Source organism: Penicillium alfredii (assembly GCF_028826965.1).
Source record: "Penicillium alfredii strain IBT 34128 chromosome Unknown utg000009l_segment0_segment0, whole genome shotgun sequence".
Classification (NCBI taxonomy): domain Eukaryota; kingdom Fungi; phylum Ascomycota; class Eurotiomycetes; order Eurotiales; family Aspergillaceae; genus Penicillium; species Penicillium alfredii.
In genome coordinates this window covers 2,125,628-2,142,868 of record NW_026622706.1, presented here as the reverse complement: position 1 = coordinate 2,142,868, position 17,241 = coordinate 2,125,628, and the positions used below count along the sequence as shown (strand labels likewise).

At 52.0% G+C, this 17,241-nt stretch overlaps 6 protein-coding genes across 6 annotated transcripts; 3 read left to right on the top strand and 3 right to left on the bottom strand.

Annotated features, from left to right (window-relative positions):
- Window positions 1-293: 293 nt before the first annotated feature.
- On the top strand, window positions 294-969 carry NUU61_006719 (60S ribosomal protein uL29; the record flags this gene model as incomplete). Its single annotated transcript, XM_056657246.1, has 3 exons — window positions 294-296; window positions 361-500; window positions 738-969. 3 exons carry the CDS (start codon window positions 294-296, stop codon window positions 967-969), a joined length of 375 nt encoding a protein of 124 aa, XP_056510046.1.
- Window positions 970-3,012: 2,043 nt separating this feature from the next.
- NUU61_006718 (mediator of RNA polymerase II transcription subunit 16) lies at window positions 3,013-6,352 on the bottom strand (the record flags this gene model as incomplete). Its single annotated transcript, XM_056657245.1, has 10 exons — window positions 3,013-3,797; window positions 3,868-3,999; window positions 4,055-4,321; window positions 4,375-4,485; window positions 4,540-4,659; window positions 4,715-4,934; window positions 4,991-5,454; window positions 5,511-5,754; window positions 5,810-6,155; window positions 6,210-6,352. 10 exons carry the CDS (start codon window positions 6,350-6,352, stop codon window positions 3,013-3,015), a joined length of 2,832 nt encoding a protein of 943 aa, XP_056510045.1.
- Window positions 6,353-7,375: 1,023 nt separating this feature from the next.
- Window positions 7,376-9,145, top strand: NUU61_006717 (putative SIR2 family histone deacetylase (Hst4); the record flags this gene model as incomplete). The annotated part of the gene is made up of 3 exons (XM_056657244.1): window positions 7,376-7,449; window positions 7,497-7,678; window positions 7,734-9,145. The coding sequence occupies 3 exons, from the start codon at window positions 7,376-7,378 to the stop codon at window positions 9,143-9,145; spliced, it is 1,668 nt and encodes a 555-aa protein (XP_056510044.1).
- A 735-nt stretch (window positions 9,146-9,880) lies between these two features.
- cbfA (uncharacterized protein) lies at window positions 9,881-10,957 on the bottom strand (the record flags this gene model as incomplete). The annotated part of the gene is made up of 3 exons (XM_056657243.1): window positions 9,881-10,505; window positions 10,568-10,701; window positions 10,802-10,957. 3 exons carry the CDS (start codon window positions 10,955-10,957, stop codon window positions 9,881-9,883), a joined length of 915 nt encoding a protein of 304 aa, XP_056510043.1.
- A 456-nt stretch (window positions 10,958-11,413) lies between these two features.
- On the bottom strand, window positions 11,414-13,159 carry NUU61_006715 (GNL3/Grn1 family GTP-binding protein; the record flags this gene model as incomplete). Its single annotated transcript, XM_056657242.1, has 3 exons — window positions 11,414-12,919; window positions 12,989-13,083; window positions 13,147-13,159. 3 exons carry the CDS (start codon window positions 13,157-13,159, stop codon window positions 11,414-11,416), a joined length of 1,614 nt encoding a protein of 537 aa, XP_056510042.1.
- Window positions 13,160-13,519: 360 nt separating this feature from the next.
- NUU61_006714 (HAD family hydrolase) lies at window positions 13,520-14,454 on the top strand (the record flags this gene model as incomplete). Its single annotated transcript, XM_056657241.1, has 4 exons — window positions 13,520-13,616; window positions 13,685-13,706; window positions 13,776-13,885; window positions 13,973-14,454. The coding sequence occupies 4 exons, from the start codon at window positions 13,520-13,522 to the stop codon at window positions 14,452-14,454; spliced, it is 711 nt and encodes a 236-aa protein (XP_056510041.1).
- Between the last annotated feature and the right edge of the window lie 2,787 nt (window positions 14,455-17,241).

Genomic DNA, 17,241 nt, shown 5'->3' with positions numbered 1-17,241 from the left:
TCTTGCTCCAGACTGACAAGGGCGACAGGGACCACTGTGCTGCAAGCTGCCAGGCTACGTAAGTGTAGCCCGAGGTGCGACTAGCCCGATGGGGTAATATTGTGGCCTTGTCTTTATGCCTGATCCATGTGCCCGTAATTTACTTCATGCCTGAAATATAAGGTGTGTATACTCACGTGCCCGCTTAGTGCAGCACAATTCGCTTAGCCCTAGTCCCACAACGAGTCGCAATTTGACCCTCGGACATCTTCAATCCTCCACGTCGACAACCCAGCACACACATCAACGCCACCATGGTATGTGTTTCTGCACTATGCTGTTACCAGTGTTCAATTTATTGACGTTCTTCCCTTTTCACAGTCGTCCAAGGTCAAGGCTGGTCAGCTCTGGGGCAAGAGCAAGGATGATCTCGCCAAGCAGCTGGAAGAGCTGAAGCTCGAACTGAACCAGCTCCGCGTCCAGAAGATCGCCAGCGGCGCTTCGACCAAGACCCAGAGAATGTGCGTGTTCGACCCCGATATTCTGCTTTGCCGCAAACTGGATTGAAAGAGGGGGAGAGGAGGAACACGAAAATTTTTTGTCGTTGGGAACAATGGACGAGAACAAAAGAAAGGAAATCGAAATCAACGAGTGGAAGGCAATAGACGAAAAATCCAGACGGCACCGAAGTGCTGCAAGAATTTCTTCAAAATTATGGCCGGGATGCTGACTTGGATTTTTTTTCTCTCTCTTTACAGCTCCGACGTTCGCAAGTCGATCGCCCGTGTTCTCACCGTCATCAACGCCAACCAGCGCGCTCAGCTGCGTCTGTTCTACAAGAACAAGAAGTACCTCCCGCTCGACCTCCGCCCCAAGCTCACCCGTGAGCTGCGCCGCCGTCTCACTAAGCACGAGGCCACCCGTATCACGGAGAAGGAGCGCAAGCGCCAGATCCACTTCCCCCAGCGGAAGTACGCCGTTAAGGTATGAGATCGAGTCCTCGATGAAGTGTGGCTGCATCGTTGTGTTTTCCACGACCCCCGCATGCAGCTGGCATTCTTGTCACTCTGGGATATTGTATCCCTCGTCTACGAATCCATTGCTGACGGGTTGTGTTTCCAATAGGCTTAAACGCAGAACTTGTTCGGATCTGGAGTTTTGTGGGAAGACGTTACTTGCCCTTGGACATAAAACAGGACGTGACGTGTGCTGAAACCTTGCGGCGGGGTCGGTTTCCTTTTATTTTTTGTTACATCCCAAAAATGGAACTAGATTCTGTATCTCAGATGGATGCAAATCGACTCTTGACATGACATGACATTCTACCTTTTCTATTCGGGTATTCATCGGGTTCGAGATGGCCTCGGGCTAGTCTGGATAGAGATAAATGTGCCAGACATGTTGTCAATTCGTAGTGATAAGATGCCATCGAGTGTAGGCTTTTTAGGTTATAGTAAGAACCTATAGTAAGAACCTCATGCTTTGCTAAAGGATAATGTGAGAATACTCGAGCCATACACTCCCAACATTTCTTGAAGGTCTTATGGTCTATTAACCTAGGAAGTGCTAGTTCTAAATGATGTATGCAGCAGTCAGAAATCAGTCAATAAAACAGCAAGTACAACACGATGACCACAAACGTTAGATACGTGATTTAGCAAAGCGAAGGAAAATTCTAAGCGGGCTTTTTCCTTTCAAATCCTCATCACAAGAGTGACTTTCCACATGCTGTAGAAGACCACTCATACATCGAAACAGCGTTCGACAGGTAGGACACGCAAATTGAAGTTCGGATTGTTAGCCTTATACTTCCATGCTTGACGGCACTCGAAGGCTAGCCGGTTTATCTCGTCGAGATCAACATTCGAGGCACAGGTTCCAGCCTCGAGGTGTAACATCATCGCCGAATCATTAGGAAAGCGGCGATCACACCCCGGACAGAGGGTATTTCTTTCGGCATGGGTGATCATGTGCTAAACACACGTATATCAGAAACTCTTCATTTGAAAGTATACAAGAAGGAGGACTAAACAATAAACAATAAAGGAAAGGGCATAGAACATACATTCCTAAGATTCGAAGGGGAACTGAAGTACTGTCGGCAGTTGATATAAAAATTATGCACCGTGATATCGTGCTCATCAAGCTCGCTAGCAGTGTCGAAACAGTCCTGACACGAGATGCACATGTGTTTTTTTTTCGAGATGGCCATCAAGTTCACCTTCTGTCTTGAAGTCTGCTTTGTCATAGCAGATATGGCATATATTGTGTTTTCGAGAGTCTCTGATATGCTGCTCTAGGGCCGCAGGAAAGGCGAAATCTCTCTCTGGCACCGAGAACAGTAGTCGTCATCCCAGACAGACATCTTCGAAGAAATTGGGTCCCCAAGAGGAGAAAAAAAGAAGCTGGTCAAGAGCTACCTTGTTTTGGGCCTGTCGAATTTTGTGGTACTTTTTTTTTTGTCGCTGATTGCTTTTCTTGAAATCGTGTGTAGGGGAAGTCACAAATGTATAAGGAGCGAGGAAGGCAACAACTTGGTTGATTGAGATATGGGGGACGTCCTCAAAGAATTTATTTCTTGGATTTCACAACCCAACTAAATACGTACCATCTGTCATAAAATATTCAATTGCCGCCATCCAACTAACAAATATTTGCGGACTGCATGTACGTGCCGCCAAATAACAATTTCACAGGCTGCTTCATGTATCGGAGTAACCCGTCTGTTTTCACTTGACTCGTCTAGGAAGCAGATCGTCTAGGCCCCTTAGACACTAATTAGGTGGGATATTTATTTAGAGGCTGTCTTTACAACTCGACTAGTCCTGGAATTTCGTGGATATATTCCTATTTCTCTAGAATATGATCCCGGAGAGATCCTAACCAAAGTCTTTCTACTTCGATGTACTTGGCTCAATATATCCTCCGTTCCAGACTTGTCAACTGAAAACATCCTGACATGGAAAAGCTTTCCCAAAATCTTCATTCATCCAAAAGTTATATACGATCCCTCTACTCCCTCATGCCTACCTATTACCCTGGTCCCATTCCCACAGCAAGGGCGCGCGACGTAGGATGTGTCTGTGACTGCTGGCCCACAGCCTGACCTGTTCCAGCTGAAGCGCCGGTATCAGTCTCGAGGGTCCACATCCCACCACAGAGACAAGAGCGCAGCAGACCCAGCTTGGCAATCATCTTGAAGGACAGTAACGAGCGCGGCAGAGTCGTGTCACCCGAAACCTCGCAGCAGCGCACGCAACGGCGCTTCTTCTGCGGCTGCAACACACGACCCTCACTTCCCACGGGCAAAGGAGGCCGAAGGGGGTATTTCTTGAGGATATCGACATCCCGGCGCTTGCGATAAGCCGTACTGCACTTGTCACTTCCGAGCCCGAGCCAGCTGTAGTCGCCCAGGAAGATGGCTATGCGATTGATCTCGGATTTGAGAGCTGGCACTGTCTGCCGCAGGAGAGTCGCCACGGCTGGGACGAGCACTGGTGGGATGCGTGCGTTGACGAGCAGTTCCTTTTCTGGTCCCGGGCGCTCGGCATCGCCGAAGCCTGCACCTTGGTAGGCGTGCTTGACGGCAGAGTCGACGCCTGCTAGGAACTTCTCATACACATCGATCCGCACAGGTGCCGCTTCTAGTGTCTGGCAGATTTCTGTGTAGTAAATGCGCGAGTCGCCAGTGAGAGAGGCCGGGTTGGCTGTGGCGTAGCCGGCGTGCACGCCGCGCAGACCGCGGCAAATGAAGCGGAGGAAAGCGCGGGACATGCTGGAGAGGAGGATGATGAGGGGAAGGGAGCTGGTTGTTTTCACTATCCAGGAAAGACAGAGGTTAGACAGGGGTACTTGAGTAAAGGCAGTGGTAAGGAAGCAGGCGCCTACATTTCTGGGTGAATGCTTCTTGGTCATTGGCGACGCTCTCAAAGTCGTCAGCCAGATCAAAGATCTCGCTGAGGAGAAAATGAGAGAAATCCGATGTCCATTTTGTGTTCCCCAGCACTATACGCAGAACATCTAAAGCTGTAATTAGAAATAAATCATATGATAGCTGAGTTTAGTCTGAACTCACCTGCATCATGTGCCTCGTTCTGTCCTCCCTTATTGTACTGGAAGAAAAAGGCAAAGAGAACCGATGCATGGCGAAGTTGAAGGCTTGCCCACGGCACGGCAGACGCCAGGCTACGGCGCTTCAACCTTCCCTTGAAGCCAAGAGCAGCCTGCAAACTCAGACAGCGGGGGATATACGGGTGGCTCATGAGTTTATCTTGTTCAGCAGTGAAGTTGCAATTGACCGGCAACGCGCGATACACTTCGCCAATAAACGTGGTCAAGGCTTCTATAATCAAATTTAGCATGCGGTTCCAGGATCACACTTGGTTCACAATTTACCTGGCGAAAGCTGCCGCAGAGCCACCATCAAAATGTCATCAGTGTTGACATCGCCTCCACATCCACGGCTGAACGCAAGAGTCAACGCAGCAATGGCAGCGGAGAATTTACCTAGTACTTGGTCAGTGCTGATGATGGGACGACTGACAAGGGAAAACACCTTACTCTCGTCGTAAAGATCTCCCGCGGATCCAAATGAGTGCTCCATTACTCTCAATTCGACCTGCCCTTCGCCGTCCAACACAACAGCAGCACTAGAGTTTGGAGAAAAGCTGATTTGAAGACCTACACAAGTCAGCCACATCCGTCATCCGAAGATAAATATTCAGCACGGAAATACCTGAGGCCTCTATCGGAAACTGAAACCCTGCTTGGGCCAAGGAGGTCACGGTGTTGGTATCTTCCAATCCATTAAAGACAGCCATCGTTTTCGTGTCATAAAAAGTGATCGAACTGTCGTCATTGGTGACAGCCAGAACAGTGCCATGTTCCACCAGGTCCACCGAAACAACATATTTATCGAGGTGAATATCTTCCAGCCGACGTAGCTCCATTTTGGCCTGGCAAGGATATATTAGTTGTGGCTGATGACTGTAGGGAATCGCGAAATTCGCACCTTTGCTTGAGCATTGTTTTTCTTCGAAGCCACCTCATCAAATTTGGGATGAAGGGTTTGAGGCGCAGACTCCAAATGCCACCGAACGATCACACTTGGTGGACCTGGCTGGTCTGGATAGTCAGGGATGGTGTGGAGAGGCTTTGAGAAGACGGCAAGAACCCAGGGGTTCGCCGTGGATCCCGCTGGGCTGTCAATTTGCCCGGGCATGATTTCTAGCCGAGTCAACGAGTAAACCGAGTTTTGAAATGGCAACGTCTCAGAACGCTCCTCCGGCCTGCGACTCGTGCTCAAGATGTTGCTGGGCATATCAACTTTGCAGTGGATCAGACGGAAGCTGGGGATGGGAAATTGATTTGGATGCTTGGCCTGGCTGGGATCCCATTGTGGTGGATTCCAGGCGATATGCACTCGATAGAGGCAGATCTTATGGCATGCAGAGTAGGTGGCAAGCAAAACACCAGCTACATCACGGAGTCAGTCAAATCCTTGATACTAAACTCGAAAGGGCTCAAGCTACCTTGAGTTGCAACCAGAGATGCATGGGTGAGAAGTCTGTCAGAATATCCCGTTGTTTTGAGCTCTGCAGGTAGCTCGGCCCATTTGCTGTCCGGGTTCTGATATATAAGCTTGATCTGGCCCGCTCTAGTCACGCAGATCAAGGCGCCTTTGTTGGCTGGGTGGAAAGGGCCAATAGGCCGGCAGCGAAAGGGCGAGTAAGCCCATCGGCCATTCATCTTGGCTGCCTGGTGGAAAGCATGCACCTAAGGTACGACATTAGACCATGCTTTCCAGACTGGGTACCCACCAGGAACTTACAGAGCGTTGGGTGTTTAACCATGTCATCCCGATCACCTGGTTGTTATCATCGCCGGAATCAAACGAAGCCTGCCGTAGCCCAGTGATGCTATTCAAGGCAATTGAGATGGAATAGATGGAGATACGTCCAGAGCAGTCCACAACAGCAAGTTCTGACCCAGTCTCGTTCCACAAGAGATGAACAAGAGGATTGCCCCCATGAGCTTCGGTGACTGGACTCAGCAACGACTCCTCGCTGAGCACCCATTTGCCATCCGAGGGCCGGCATTGCAAATGACGAACATTGACCCGCAAGCCATCAAGTGAGATATATGCAATACATCCCAGCCGGGACCACGCAACTTTTCTAAGATGAAAGTCAATTGGATTCGGAGCACAATCCCACCAAGAAACAACTTACTGGCAGCATCCCGATAACCGCATCTCATCCAAACATGGTGCAAGCCCCTTGGTCGGCGAGGAAGGAGGCAGACCCAGCTCCAGAGAATTGGGCTCGCCAAAAAGGTCGTCTACATTGATACCGTCGTCCATCATCAATGGCATAATGGTCTTAGGGTTCGAATCTGGGGTAGGGGAATGTCAATCCAGCATGACTTCATCTATAGCTCCCCGGGACCACCGCAGAGGGGATAAACTGATCCAGCAACGAGGTCTGAGATCGACAATAAAGCCCGCAGATCCGCTATCTCACAAGCATGTAGATCCCGGCGATGCCAAAGACCACAGCTTCCCCCGATGATCGGGGGGGGACAAAGGGAAGGTGCCATCATGTTCTTAGTCATCCCGATATCAGGTGACCCGTAGTCCCGGAAACCGCTGACTAGTCATTTGATGCCTCAGGCGCCAAGTGTATCAACAGTTCCCGATTGTTGTTTGGAGAGTCTCTAATTTTGACGAGAAAAGAAAAGGTCAAAGGACATTTTGAAGAAAAGTGTGGGTGTAGATGGGAAATGAACCCTGCTTCTTGATTATACCTCTATACCTCCCTATACATCTACTTGCAATAGGGGTGTCCTGCCGCCGGTATATACAGTTCCAGTTCTGGGTCCATGCCAGTCGGAGAAATCGCTTTCATCAAAACATCCGCATCATCGAGTGTGATTCGTCCCGCCATTAAGCTGCCACACAACCACATTCTCCCCGTGGAATCCGAGTCTCCGGGCAAAACAAAGCGCCTTTCTTTTTTGCGCTTTTCTTTTTCTTTATTTCTAATTTGGTTTTCTGCCGGTTCATACGATTTGATTTTTATCAGTTTATTTAACTTCCCCCCATCCCGTGTCGCTGACCTCATCCTACTTCCATCTCCTTTCCTCCCTCCAACCTCTTCACTTCCATCTCCAACATCGGGCCTCAATTGTCGCCCCATTGACCAGCTCTGCCACCTCCCTCCGGATCAGTCCAGGATTTCTCCATCCCCTGGTTTCCGGATCGGCAAGCACCACAGAGCTGCACAAGGGTCTGCCTGCAAGCTCGACCCCTGGGGCGCGGGTCACATCCTTCTTCTCTCCCCTACTTGGATGGCACCTTTTTTTCCATTCATCCTCCCAACAAACTGCCACCATCGCCATGGATCTTCTCTCCGATGATTCCGACTTGAGCTCTGTACCGCCATCTCCGCGATCATCGCCGGCACCGGGGCGGTACCTGACGCCGTCATCGCAAGATGCTGAGGATTCTACGCGCCAAGACTGCCCACCCGCCAAAAGAGGAGACGCAACCCTCTGCCCAAGGAGCGCACCACGCAGTATCTCAACCTGTCGCTGTCGTCTGCCGCGCAACAAAGTCAAATTAACTTGCTGGTCGAAACCGTCCGTCGCCAAAAGGACATCGTCGTCATAGCAGGCGCCGGTATCTCCACCTCGGCGGGTAGTAAGTTTCCTTTTTGCCGCGTGTCACGATACGCCAGACTCACCTTGCATAATAGTTCCGGACTTTCGCTCCACAGATGGTCTGTTTAAGTCTCTGCAGAAAAAGCACAATTTGAAGGCTTCCGGCAAGCTTCTTTTTGATGCTGCTGTCTACCAGGACGATGCCTTGACCGCCCCCTTCCATGAAATGGTGCGGTCGCTGTCGGTCGAAGCAGCCAAGACCCACCCGACACCTTTCCACCAAATGCTGGCCCGGTTGGGTAAGGAGTCTCGTCTGAAGCGGCTCTATACGCAGAACATCGATGGCATTGAAACTTCGATGCCCCCGTTAGCGACAGAGGTCCCCCTTGGCGTGAAAGGCCGGTGGCCCGTCACCATCCAGCTCCACGGCAGTATTGAGAAGATGGTGTGTCAAAAGTGCCGCTACCTTTGTGACCTGGACCCCAACAGATTCAATGAATCGGATCCCCCTGCGTGTAATGAGTGTTTGGAAAAGGACGATATTCGACAAATGACTGGACAGCGTAGTCATGGCGTGGGCCGTATGCGACCGCGGATTGTCCTGTACAACGAGCACAATCCCGATGAAGAGGCCATCACCTCGGTGATGAATGCCGACATCAAGTCCCGCCCTCGCGTTTTAATTGTCGCTGGTACCAGCCTGAAGATTCCCGGGGTGCGTCGACTTGTAAAGAGCTTGTGCGCGGTCATCCGAAGCCGTAAGGACGGTGTCACCATGTTCATCAACAACGAGCCACCGATCGGCAAGGAGTTTGAGAACTGCTTCGACCTGGTTATCCAAGGGTCTTGCGACCAGGTGGCGCACGTGGCCAACTTGAAGTCTTGGGAGGACGAGACCTTGGGCGAGCTGGCTCCGAACCTCATGCCTGAACCCAAGCGCATCCACGAAGAGTGCTCTTCTTCCGAGGCCGAGCAGGAGAAGAGTACCCGCGGCATCGACCGCGTGGAGATCAAATCCACGCCAAAGAAGCGGCCCCGCACCGATACTGGTCTCTTCACGCCTTCGTCCAGCAACGACGAGAAGCCTTCCACCTCACCCACCAAGGTGGCAGCCAAAGGCAAGATGGCAAACCCGGCCAGCAACGGCCGCACCATCAACGATGTGCTCAAGGGCAACAAGACCGCACCGGCCAAACCCGGCCGCAAGAAGCCGGCCGCAACCACCAAGCGCGGCAAGAAACCCGAGCCGGCCAAGAACGCGAAGATCAACACCTTCAGCACTCGGGTCACCAAAAACACCACTGCTCCAGCGTCCAAGAAGGGCACCAAGGGAGGCAATGGCGCAACTGGCAAACTCCATCTTCTTTCAGTTGGTGCTGCGCGCAACAATGGGTCAATGTTTCCTAATCTACCGAACAAGGCCGTCATGGACGGGGATGGGAAACCCCTCCATGTTGACTCCGAGTCCAGTCCCGAGAGCATGCCTCACTTGTTGACCGCGTCATAGCCTCTTCTTGTTTGCATCTTCCTTTCTTCTTTCTCTGTCATGATTTTTCTTCCCTTGAGACATGGCATGGTCATGGTACATGTTTGTCAAGATTGGCGTCTTCGGTGTACGGGGTTTTGTCTCTTCATGGTTGTATTGTTAGCTGCATCCTCCTTGTTTCTTTGGGAGGTTCTTGTGGCTCCCTTTTCTCATCCGTGCTTCGCGAAAGATACCATCGATAGACTACGGTTTGTTGCATTGGGTGTGGGTGTTGGCGTTTTTGGGCCCGGATATGTGTGCCACGACAGTTCTGTTTTCTTCTTTGGCCATGTTGGATAGCGCTGTGGTGATCAAGGCTTCCTGTTGATGAGTTGATCCGGGTCTTTCCTGTCTTCATTGACCCGCTTTAATACAAGACATACTTGCTCGAATACTTGCACATCCGTAGAGATATATAGCCCTGGGGCTATCCTTTGATCCTTTTTTTCTTTCGTATGTTATTAGGTCATCGCTTTGTTTGTGCTGTTAACTTTGAAGTAGTTATATCTCCATGGCTCTAGGTGGAACTACGGCTCTAAAACCTCTTGACTGAGCCTAGCAACCAGATACTCGCTTACAGGAATCAACATGAAGGGACAGTATGAATCCATTCGTCATTATTTTTATTATACAGAAACAATCTGATTCGACCAGGCCTGCGAGGAGAACAGACAAGGAAAGCAGAGCAGTGCAAGATCATCCTCATAGGTATAGCAACTAGCCCAACCCCAGATCATCGCGCAACTGACTAGCCGGCCCAGCATCCTCATCATCTGTCTCATCAGCATCAGGATCCATTGGCCCACGCTGCGCCCCGGGATCGCGATCCAAATCCTCCACCCGGTCAACATCATCTTCCAAACGAGGCCGGCGGTCATCTTCCTCCTCGTCCTCATCATCTTCCTGTTCATCATCTTCCTCGTCCTCATGGTCCTGCTCCTGCTCCTCATCTTCTTCAAGCTCCTCCTCCTGCGTCTCATCGTCATCCACCGGCTCCCCACCAGCCCCCGGCCCATCATCATCCACGCGCTTCACCTTCTTGGCCGGGTTATCAACCATATCGACGTCGTCATCTTCATCCCGCGGTGTTCCATCCGCCCTCGTCGCCGCAGCAGCAGCACCATCCGCGGCACCATCTGCGCCTGCGCCTGTGGGAGCTCCCGAGGCATCGCCCGCGCCGTTGACATCGGACTTCTTCGACTTGCGTTTCCCAGCCTTGGTCTCGGTGTATGCCTCGAGTTCCTGCTCGAGACGGGACCGGAACGAGTCGAATTCGAGCTCCGTGAGCGCGTTGAAGACGTCTGTGGGTGCGACGGTGCGTTTCAGGGTGGATTCGTTGGCCCTGTTTTTTGCAAAGAAACAGGTTAGTTTGGAATTCAGCAGAGCTCAATGTAGAAATCATACTGTGATGACAGGTACGACACGAATACAGTGGCCGCCTTCTGGATCGCCAGCACTGCGTCCTTTTGGATCGTCGTGTTGGGCGGGAGCACGCCTTTGGCTAGGCGTACTGTCAACGAGCGCGGGAGAAGGTAGTCCTGCGATGAAGAACGAGTATCAGCTTTCTGGTCTTTCTCTTTTGCCTCTTTTCTCATCCCCAGTGTTCCAGTGTCAACCGTCCACGGCTGCTTGGCTTACATCGACACTGACGCCCGCCTCGGCCCGCGCCTTCAGCTGCTGCTCTGTTGCCGTGACGTTTTTGTCTGTCTGGCTCGGCGCCTGCGGTGACTGCTGCAGCTGTGGCTCGTCTGGCTCGGCGGGCGTGACCGAGGATGTGGATTTGCGCGGCGGCATTGTGTGGGTATCTGTGAGTTGAGTGGGTGTCGTGCTGAGAGTTTGCGGAGCGGGTGGGCGTTGTAGGTCGAATTCGAAGTGGGTTCCAGAATGAAACACAGCTCTCTTTTTTTTTTTTTTGAAGTCGAATCCAAGTATTTACACAAAGATATCGATACCACAGTAATTGGATGGACTGAGACACTGTCTCGGGATGGGCAGCGAGAGATGGAGAACGCGAAAACGCGACGTGCATTGGATTTCTCGGGGGTGCGCGCGGTGTGGGGAGATTTTTGCCTCAGCCTCCCCTTCTCTCGAGTCTCGATATCTACACTAGAATCGAACAAAATTCAATGCTTTTTATTCGTAATAAAGAAAAAGTGTTCACTCGAAACAAATGCTTAATATTGCCAATTAAACGCCCATTTTTTTGGTATCCAGAGAATCAAAAACGAGATGCCTTCGTGACGCAAGCCTTTACTCGGCCATTTCCTCGTCCTCGCCCTCCCCGTTGCCCCAGAGGCCTTCGATCTTGAACTCCTTGGCCCACTCGGTGACGACCTGCGTGGTGTCCACGCCAGCTCCTTCAGTCGTCGTGGCAGCAGCGTCGGTCGAGGCCACCACAGGCAACACGGGCGCGTTGGCCCAGCCTTGGATGCGACCATCTCTCCAGTCGTTGATGACAGTCATGGCTGCGCTCTCGACATTCGGGACACCGCCCTTACCAAGACGACCTCGCTTGCGGGCCACCTGGATCAAAAAGTCGGTAGTCTTGTCGCCGCCGGAGGGGAAGATAGCCGTGATGCCGTAGAGCTCCAGCATCTTGGCAATCAGGTTCTCTGAGGTAGATAACCGCTTGATCAAGAGATTGACCGCGGGGATCGGGTCTTCAATCTGCTTGGGAGGGATGGCATTCAGCAGGACCAGACGGGCCTGCTCTTCCTGCTTCTTGGACTTCTTGCTCGTCTTGTCACCCGCGCTGGGGAAAACAATCCCCGGCGAGTCAATCAGCTTGAGCTTGTTGTCGAGCTTGACTTCGCGCAGGTTGGTGGTCACTCCTGCCTCGGCACCGGTCGGGCATGCGTTGCTCGAACCCTTGTTGAGGCGCGCGGTGAGAGCGTTGATGACAGACGACTTGCCGACATTCGGATATCCAATAACACCAACAGAGATGGACCGCTTTAATTGCTTGCCGTGCGCATAAGACTTGAGCGCACGGAACAGCGTATCCGAAGTCCCCTTGACCGTCAATTGCTTGTGATCGAAGCTGTGTGCGTTGCCAGCCCCGATGGATGCCTTCAGCGGGAGGGTCGGAAAGTATCGTCGCAAATGAACCAGCCATGCCTTCAGCACCGGCGGGGGAACCAGATCGATCTTGTTCAGGATGAGGATCAACCGCTTCGACCCGGCGTCTGTGGCCATGATTTCGCGCTCCACCTCCTTCGACCGTGTTCCCTCCGGGTCGCGTGCATCAAGCACATACAGCACCACATCCGCAGCCTCGGTCACTTGCTTGAACACCTTGTCGAAGGCGCGCCGTGAACCTTCCTTGGTGAACGACTGTGCCGTGACCAGTGCCGGTGCCGACGAATCGTCGAGCAGTGCTCCACCGTCCTCATCATCTTCATCCATTTCATCGTTGTCATCCTCGTCCATCTCATCGTCCTCGCTCTCGTGGTCCTCGTCATATTCCGCTGCCCGGGCTCGGGCAGAGGCCAGGAGGGCTGCCATGGGGTTGGAGCCTCCATCCTCATCCATGTTGTCGTCCAGTAGATCGTCCTCTACAATCATGTTCATGGCCTGACCGTCATCTTGCGCTTGCTGGTTTTGGCTTCGGCGAGCGCGTGCCTCGTCCCGGATCCGTTGCTGTTCCTCTCCCTTCATTCGTTTCCTCTCCTCCATCTCATGCAGGAGCCTGTCCTTGAAGGGGAAGAGACTGGGAATACCAGGGTCCTTTTTCATCTTAGACCGCCATTCTGGGTTCTATAGAATAGAGTGTGAGAATCTTTCAACCGGCCAGAAAGGAACCAAAGAAAATCATGGCTGCAATACCTTCTTCGCCTCCTTCCTCTGCTTTCTTTGCTTGGCAACAGATGCCTTCTCAATCTTGTGCCGCAGGCGGACGGGCGTCCGTTTGGAGTTCTTGCCTGTGGATGGTCAGCGACTGGGCCAGGGAATTCACGAGCCATTCGACAACAAGGAAAGTTTACCTAGCTTGACCATTCTGGCTGCAGTCCAGTCTCTTGTTTTTTTTCGAGACAAAACAGGAGCAATTCGGCGAGTGAGTTCCGGCAGGCTAGAAGCGAAAAAAAAGTTGAGTGCCAAGAGACGGCGGCCAGCGATAAGCGGATTATTGGTTTCGCCGATCTCCCCGCCGTCGGCTCGACTTCCTATTTAGGAAGCGTCTGGATTTATGGCGTTTCTCTCGCCGGTGTTTTTCTACTTCTCTATTTCTTGTTTGCTCCATATTTTTTGACTAGACAGACGGTTTCTGTCTATAGAGGTCGCATATTGCTTCATACCCGGTTTGGATTTTCTTGACGTGCTACTTCGAACCACATTCCGCTTAGCCCCTCCCCCGCCATGTCTGCGACTGGATCTTTCTCTGCGCCTCCGCAGGTTCACTCGTTTGATGGCGTGCTCTCTGACTTTGATGGGACGATCGTGGACTCGACGGATGGTATGATCTGCCTTTCCCTCACAGTCAACGTACGTATAGTGTTAACTGACTCGAGTCCCGCTGAATAGCAATCGTGAAGCACTGGCACAAGTTAGTGGGGAGCTTTTCTCAATAAGAATATTTACAAAAATCGTTTGACCATCTCTGACCTGCTTTCAGGATTGGCGCCGAGCTGGGCGTCGATCCCCAGGCCATCCTGGCAACATCGCATGGCCGTCGAAGCATTGACACAATGCAGCTGTACGATCCGAGCAAGGCCAATTGGGAATGTACGTTAAATCCTGCTCTTTTTCCAGGGTTCCTGGAAAGGCTGGAATTTTTAGCAACACGCGTCGACTGAAACTTTCATGACCCAGACGTCAACTTCATCGAGGGCCGCATCCCCAAAGAATACGGCTCCGATGCCGTCGAAATCCCCGGAGGCCGCGATCTTCTCTCGGCCCTGGAAGGCTCCGGCGCTCGATGGGGCGTGGTGACCTCTGGGACGCGCGCCCTGATCGATGGCTGGTTAGAGGTCCTCGGGCTGACGCACCCGAAGATCCTCGTGGTCGCTGAGGACGTGGAGTTGGGCAAGCCCGATCCGCGCTGCTACCTGCTGGGACGCAAGAAGCTGGGGCTCGAGGACTCGAGCTCGATCGTGGTGCTTGAGGATGCGCCGTCTGGAATCAAGGCTGGCAAGGCGGCCGGGTTCAAGGTTATTGCGCTGACTACGACGCACTCGCTTGAGAAGCTTCAGGCAGCTGGCGCGGACTGGATTGTGGAGGATTTGCGCAGCGTCGCTGTGAAGAGTGTCGCGGATGCTCGGGTGCAGCTCGAGATCAAGAATGCATTCCAATAGAGGCGCATTCTCGGGAAACGATACTCTATTGCAGATTCAGTGGGAGTTTGGTCACAGCATAGAAGACCAGAGTGTACATTTCGGGTAGCTTAGACATATTAAAAGGCCTTAGCGTTTTGCTTTGCTAGTAGATCTGATATATATGATCAGATGTTCTAAGAATCTCCCTTTCTACTTGGTAATATATTCATTCTATGCTGTTACCCCGGCGCCATGGCTCTACCAGATCTATATCCATACGTCATGCCAAATACATCGAGTTACTGGTGTGGGACTTTTGGCTCTTTGTATATGAGTAGCAAGGGAAAACGAGCGATAATTCCGCGGGCATTTAGAGGTTCTTTACATAGAATCTCCATACTAGCCTTGGAATTGTAGACAGTGATTATGATTTACTATCGGACGGGATGACAGCCTACCAATATACACTAGACTTCATAGACATTTTCAATGTTATTTGATAGTCTCAACTGAGCCTGACTGTTAAATCCATGGATTCCAAATAAAAGGGAAAGAGGTGTACAGCCAGTCACCTTCAGCAAGATATAGTGCACATCATCAACATCCAGCTGCTCAGCAGCCGGAACGTCCACCCTGCGACCGTCAGCCAATCCCGGCTTGGCAATATAATAAATATCACATAGGAATGACGTCAAATCGAATGGCTCATGATGAACAGTAAACTCGTCCTACACTGGTCTGCACAGGCATGACCCGATGTCATCCGGTAAAATCGAGCTATACTCTACATAGTCCTTGAATACTCACCGGAGACCTCTTCCTGCACGAGCGTGGAGCTTCAGCACCCGATGTTTACAAATTCTCATATACCATACAGAGAGAGAACCAGCGGTTAGACCTGCAGGTTGTGGAAGCTGCGATCACCAGAAAGGGCGAGGTGCAGGAGAATAAAATGGAGTGAGTCCGTGTACCGCCATCCTCGAAGCAGGGAGGCTGAAGGGAAGGCCATGGATGGTGGTATGGGCTTGCTCTTGCTAATTCTGAAGTACGACGCTGTGATGGTAGCAGCAGACCCCTGGTCCCATTTCATGAATGCATGGACCAGGATGGGAAGGTTGTGTGTATGTTGCTAGGTGCTAGATACTGTACTTTTCCTTCCAACGAGATCCTGGAGTCCCATGAGAGACGGGAGTGGCGGGCCGCGACCATCTGCAGCCGAATCCTTGCAGGGGCCGTAGCGGGCGTTCCCAGTTGATGTGCGTTGGTTCCTGGTGTAAATGCCGCCACTAACATCCCGGTATTAATCCCTTGGGAACTGCCGTTCATGCAAGTTTGAGGGGAAGGGGTGGGTGTGTGTGGCGCCGGTGGGGCGCCAGATCAAGCATTAGGTGCGGATATGCATCCCCGAACAAAAGTCGAGAGGGTCCTGGAAACCTTGCTGGGGAGGACGGGAAAAGCTGCAACCCACCTGCAAGCCGGGACAGGGAAGCACTCACGAGGAAACGCCATTCACCCGGTCAACAAAGTACATTGTCCTTGTTGCACCTGGTGGGCCCACATGGACCAGGAAAAAAAAAAAATTCTGTAGCTTGGGCACCTGCGACTTGGGGAAGGTCGGGGAAGCGAAAAGGGACAAGATTCAATGCAACATTTGCCGGTGAGATGAGATGCAAGGGAGGGGACCCAAGGTCTGGTTACATCCTGCGCACGGGTCGAAATGCAGACTCCTGAACATCACCATAGAACCATGGAACTCGAAGCCGCTCTCTATCTCGGGGTCGAGGCGGGAGAGGGGAGAGTTCTGTCCAACAGTATAGATGTGTGATGGCGAATGGGGGCGAATGCAATATTATCACGTACATCCATTTTTTTTCTTTTCTTTTTGAAAATCTTAAGAATTCCGATCTGGACCACAGCCTCGGGATGCCCCGAATCAAACGGGGGGCCGGCGATCCTGTAGACCGTTCTGGATATGTGGCTGATTGCTCTCAGATCATCGGGGCTGCATGCCCCTACCGTGACAAATACCCCAACGATGGGGGATGCAAGTCGATCAGGAAGGAGTTGCGCACCGCCACAGACCCGCGTTCAGGTGAGCCACAATGAAGTAGTTGGTGAACCTGTCACATTGGAGCTCATGGTCCATCGCTTCTGAGCCGATGATGATCACCGAAAACGCCCGAGCCTGAGCTTCCAATGAACACGAAAACATGAAATACACAGCTTGTACTGTAAATCTCGCGCTGACGAGTCAGAAGAGGACAAGCCACCGTGAGTCCCCATCCCATCCCTGACTTCAAAGCCACAAGAGATTGAGCTGAAGCGGGGACTGGGTTTAACACAAGGTTGATTTGCGGATCCTCCAATCTCATCCCGAAAGACCGTGTGAGACAGGGCCGAAGGGCAAGGATAAGAACACGACTGTCACGCCCGTCGATCTCAGCCTCGTAAAGGGTCGGGGAATTTTGGGGTGCTTTGGCCGACGCTTCGACTCTTGGATCAATCCGATATTTGAGATTCTGATCCCACCGTAACGGTTCACCTCAGATCCAGTCAATAGTTGAAGGGGGCCAAAGGATCTGTGCGGGATGTGCGCTGTGGACCCTGGTAGATCCTTGTCTCTCTTCCCCCTTAATCCTTAACTATGACGAATTGTACCACCTAGCCAAGGATTCCCCCCCACATGTCAGATCCCTCGTATAGATCATGGGATTCTCAAGTCAACTGGAACATCTTGAACTGGACTAATCTCGCTGAGATGAAGCCAAGTCGGGGGGGGGGGGGGAGGGAGGGCTCTGTGATGAGTGTATGCATCTGTAGCGCCGT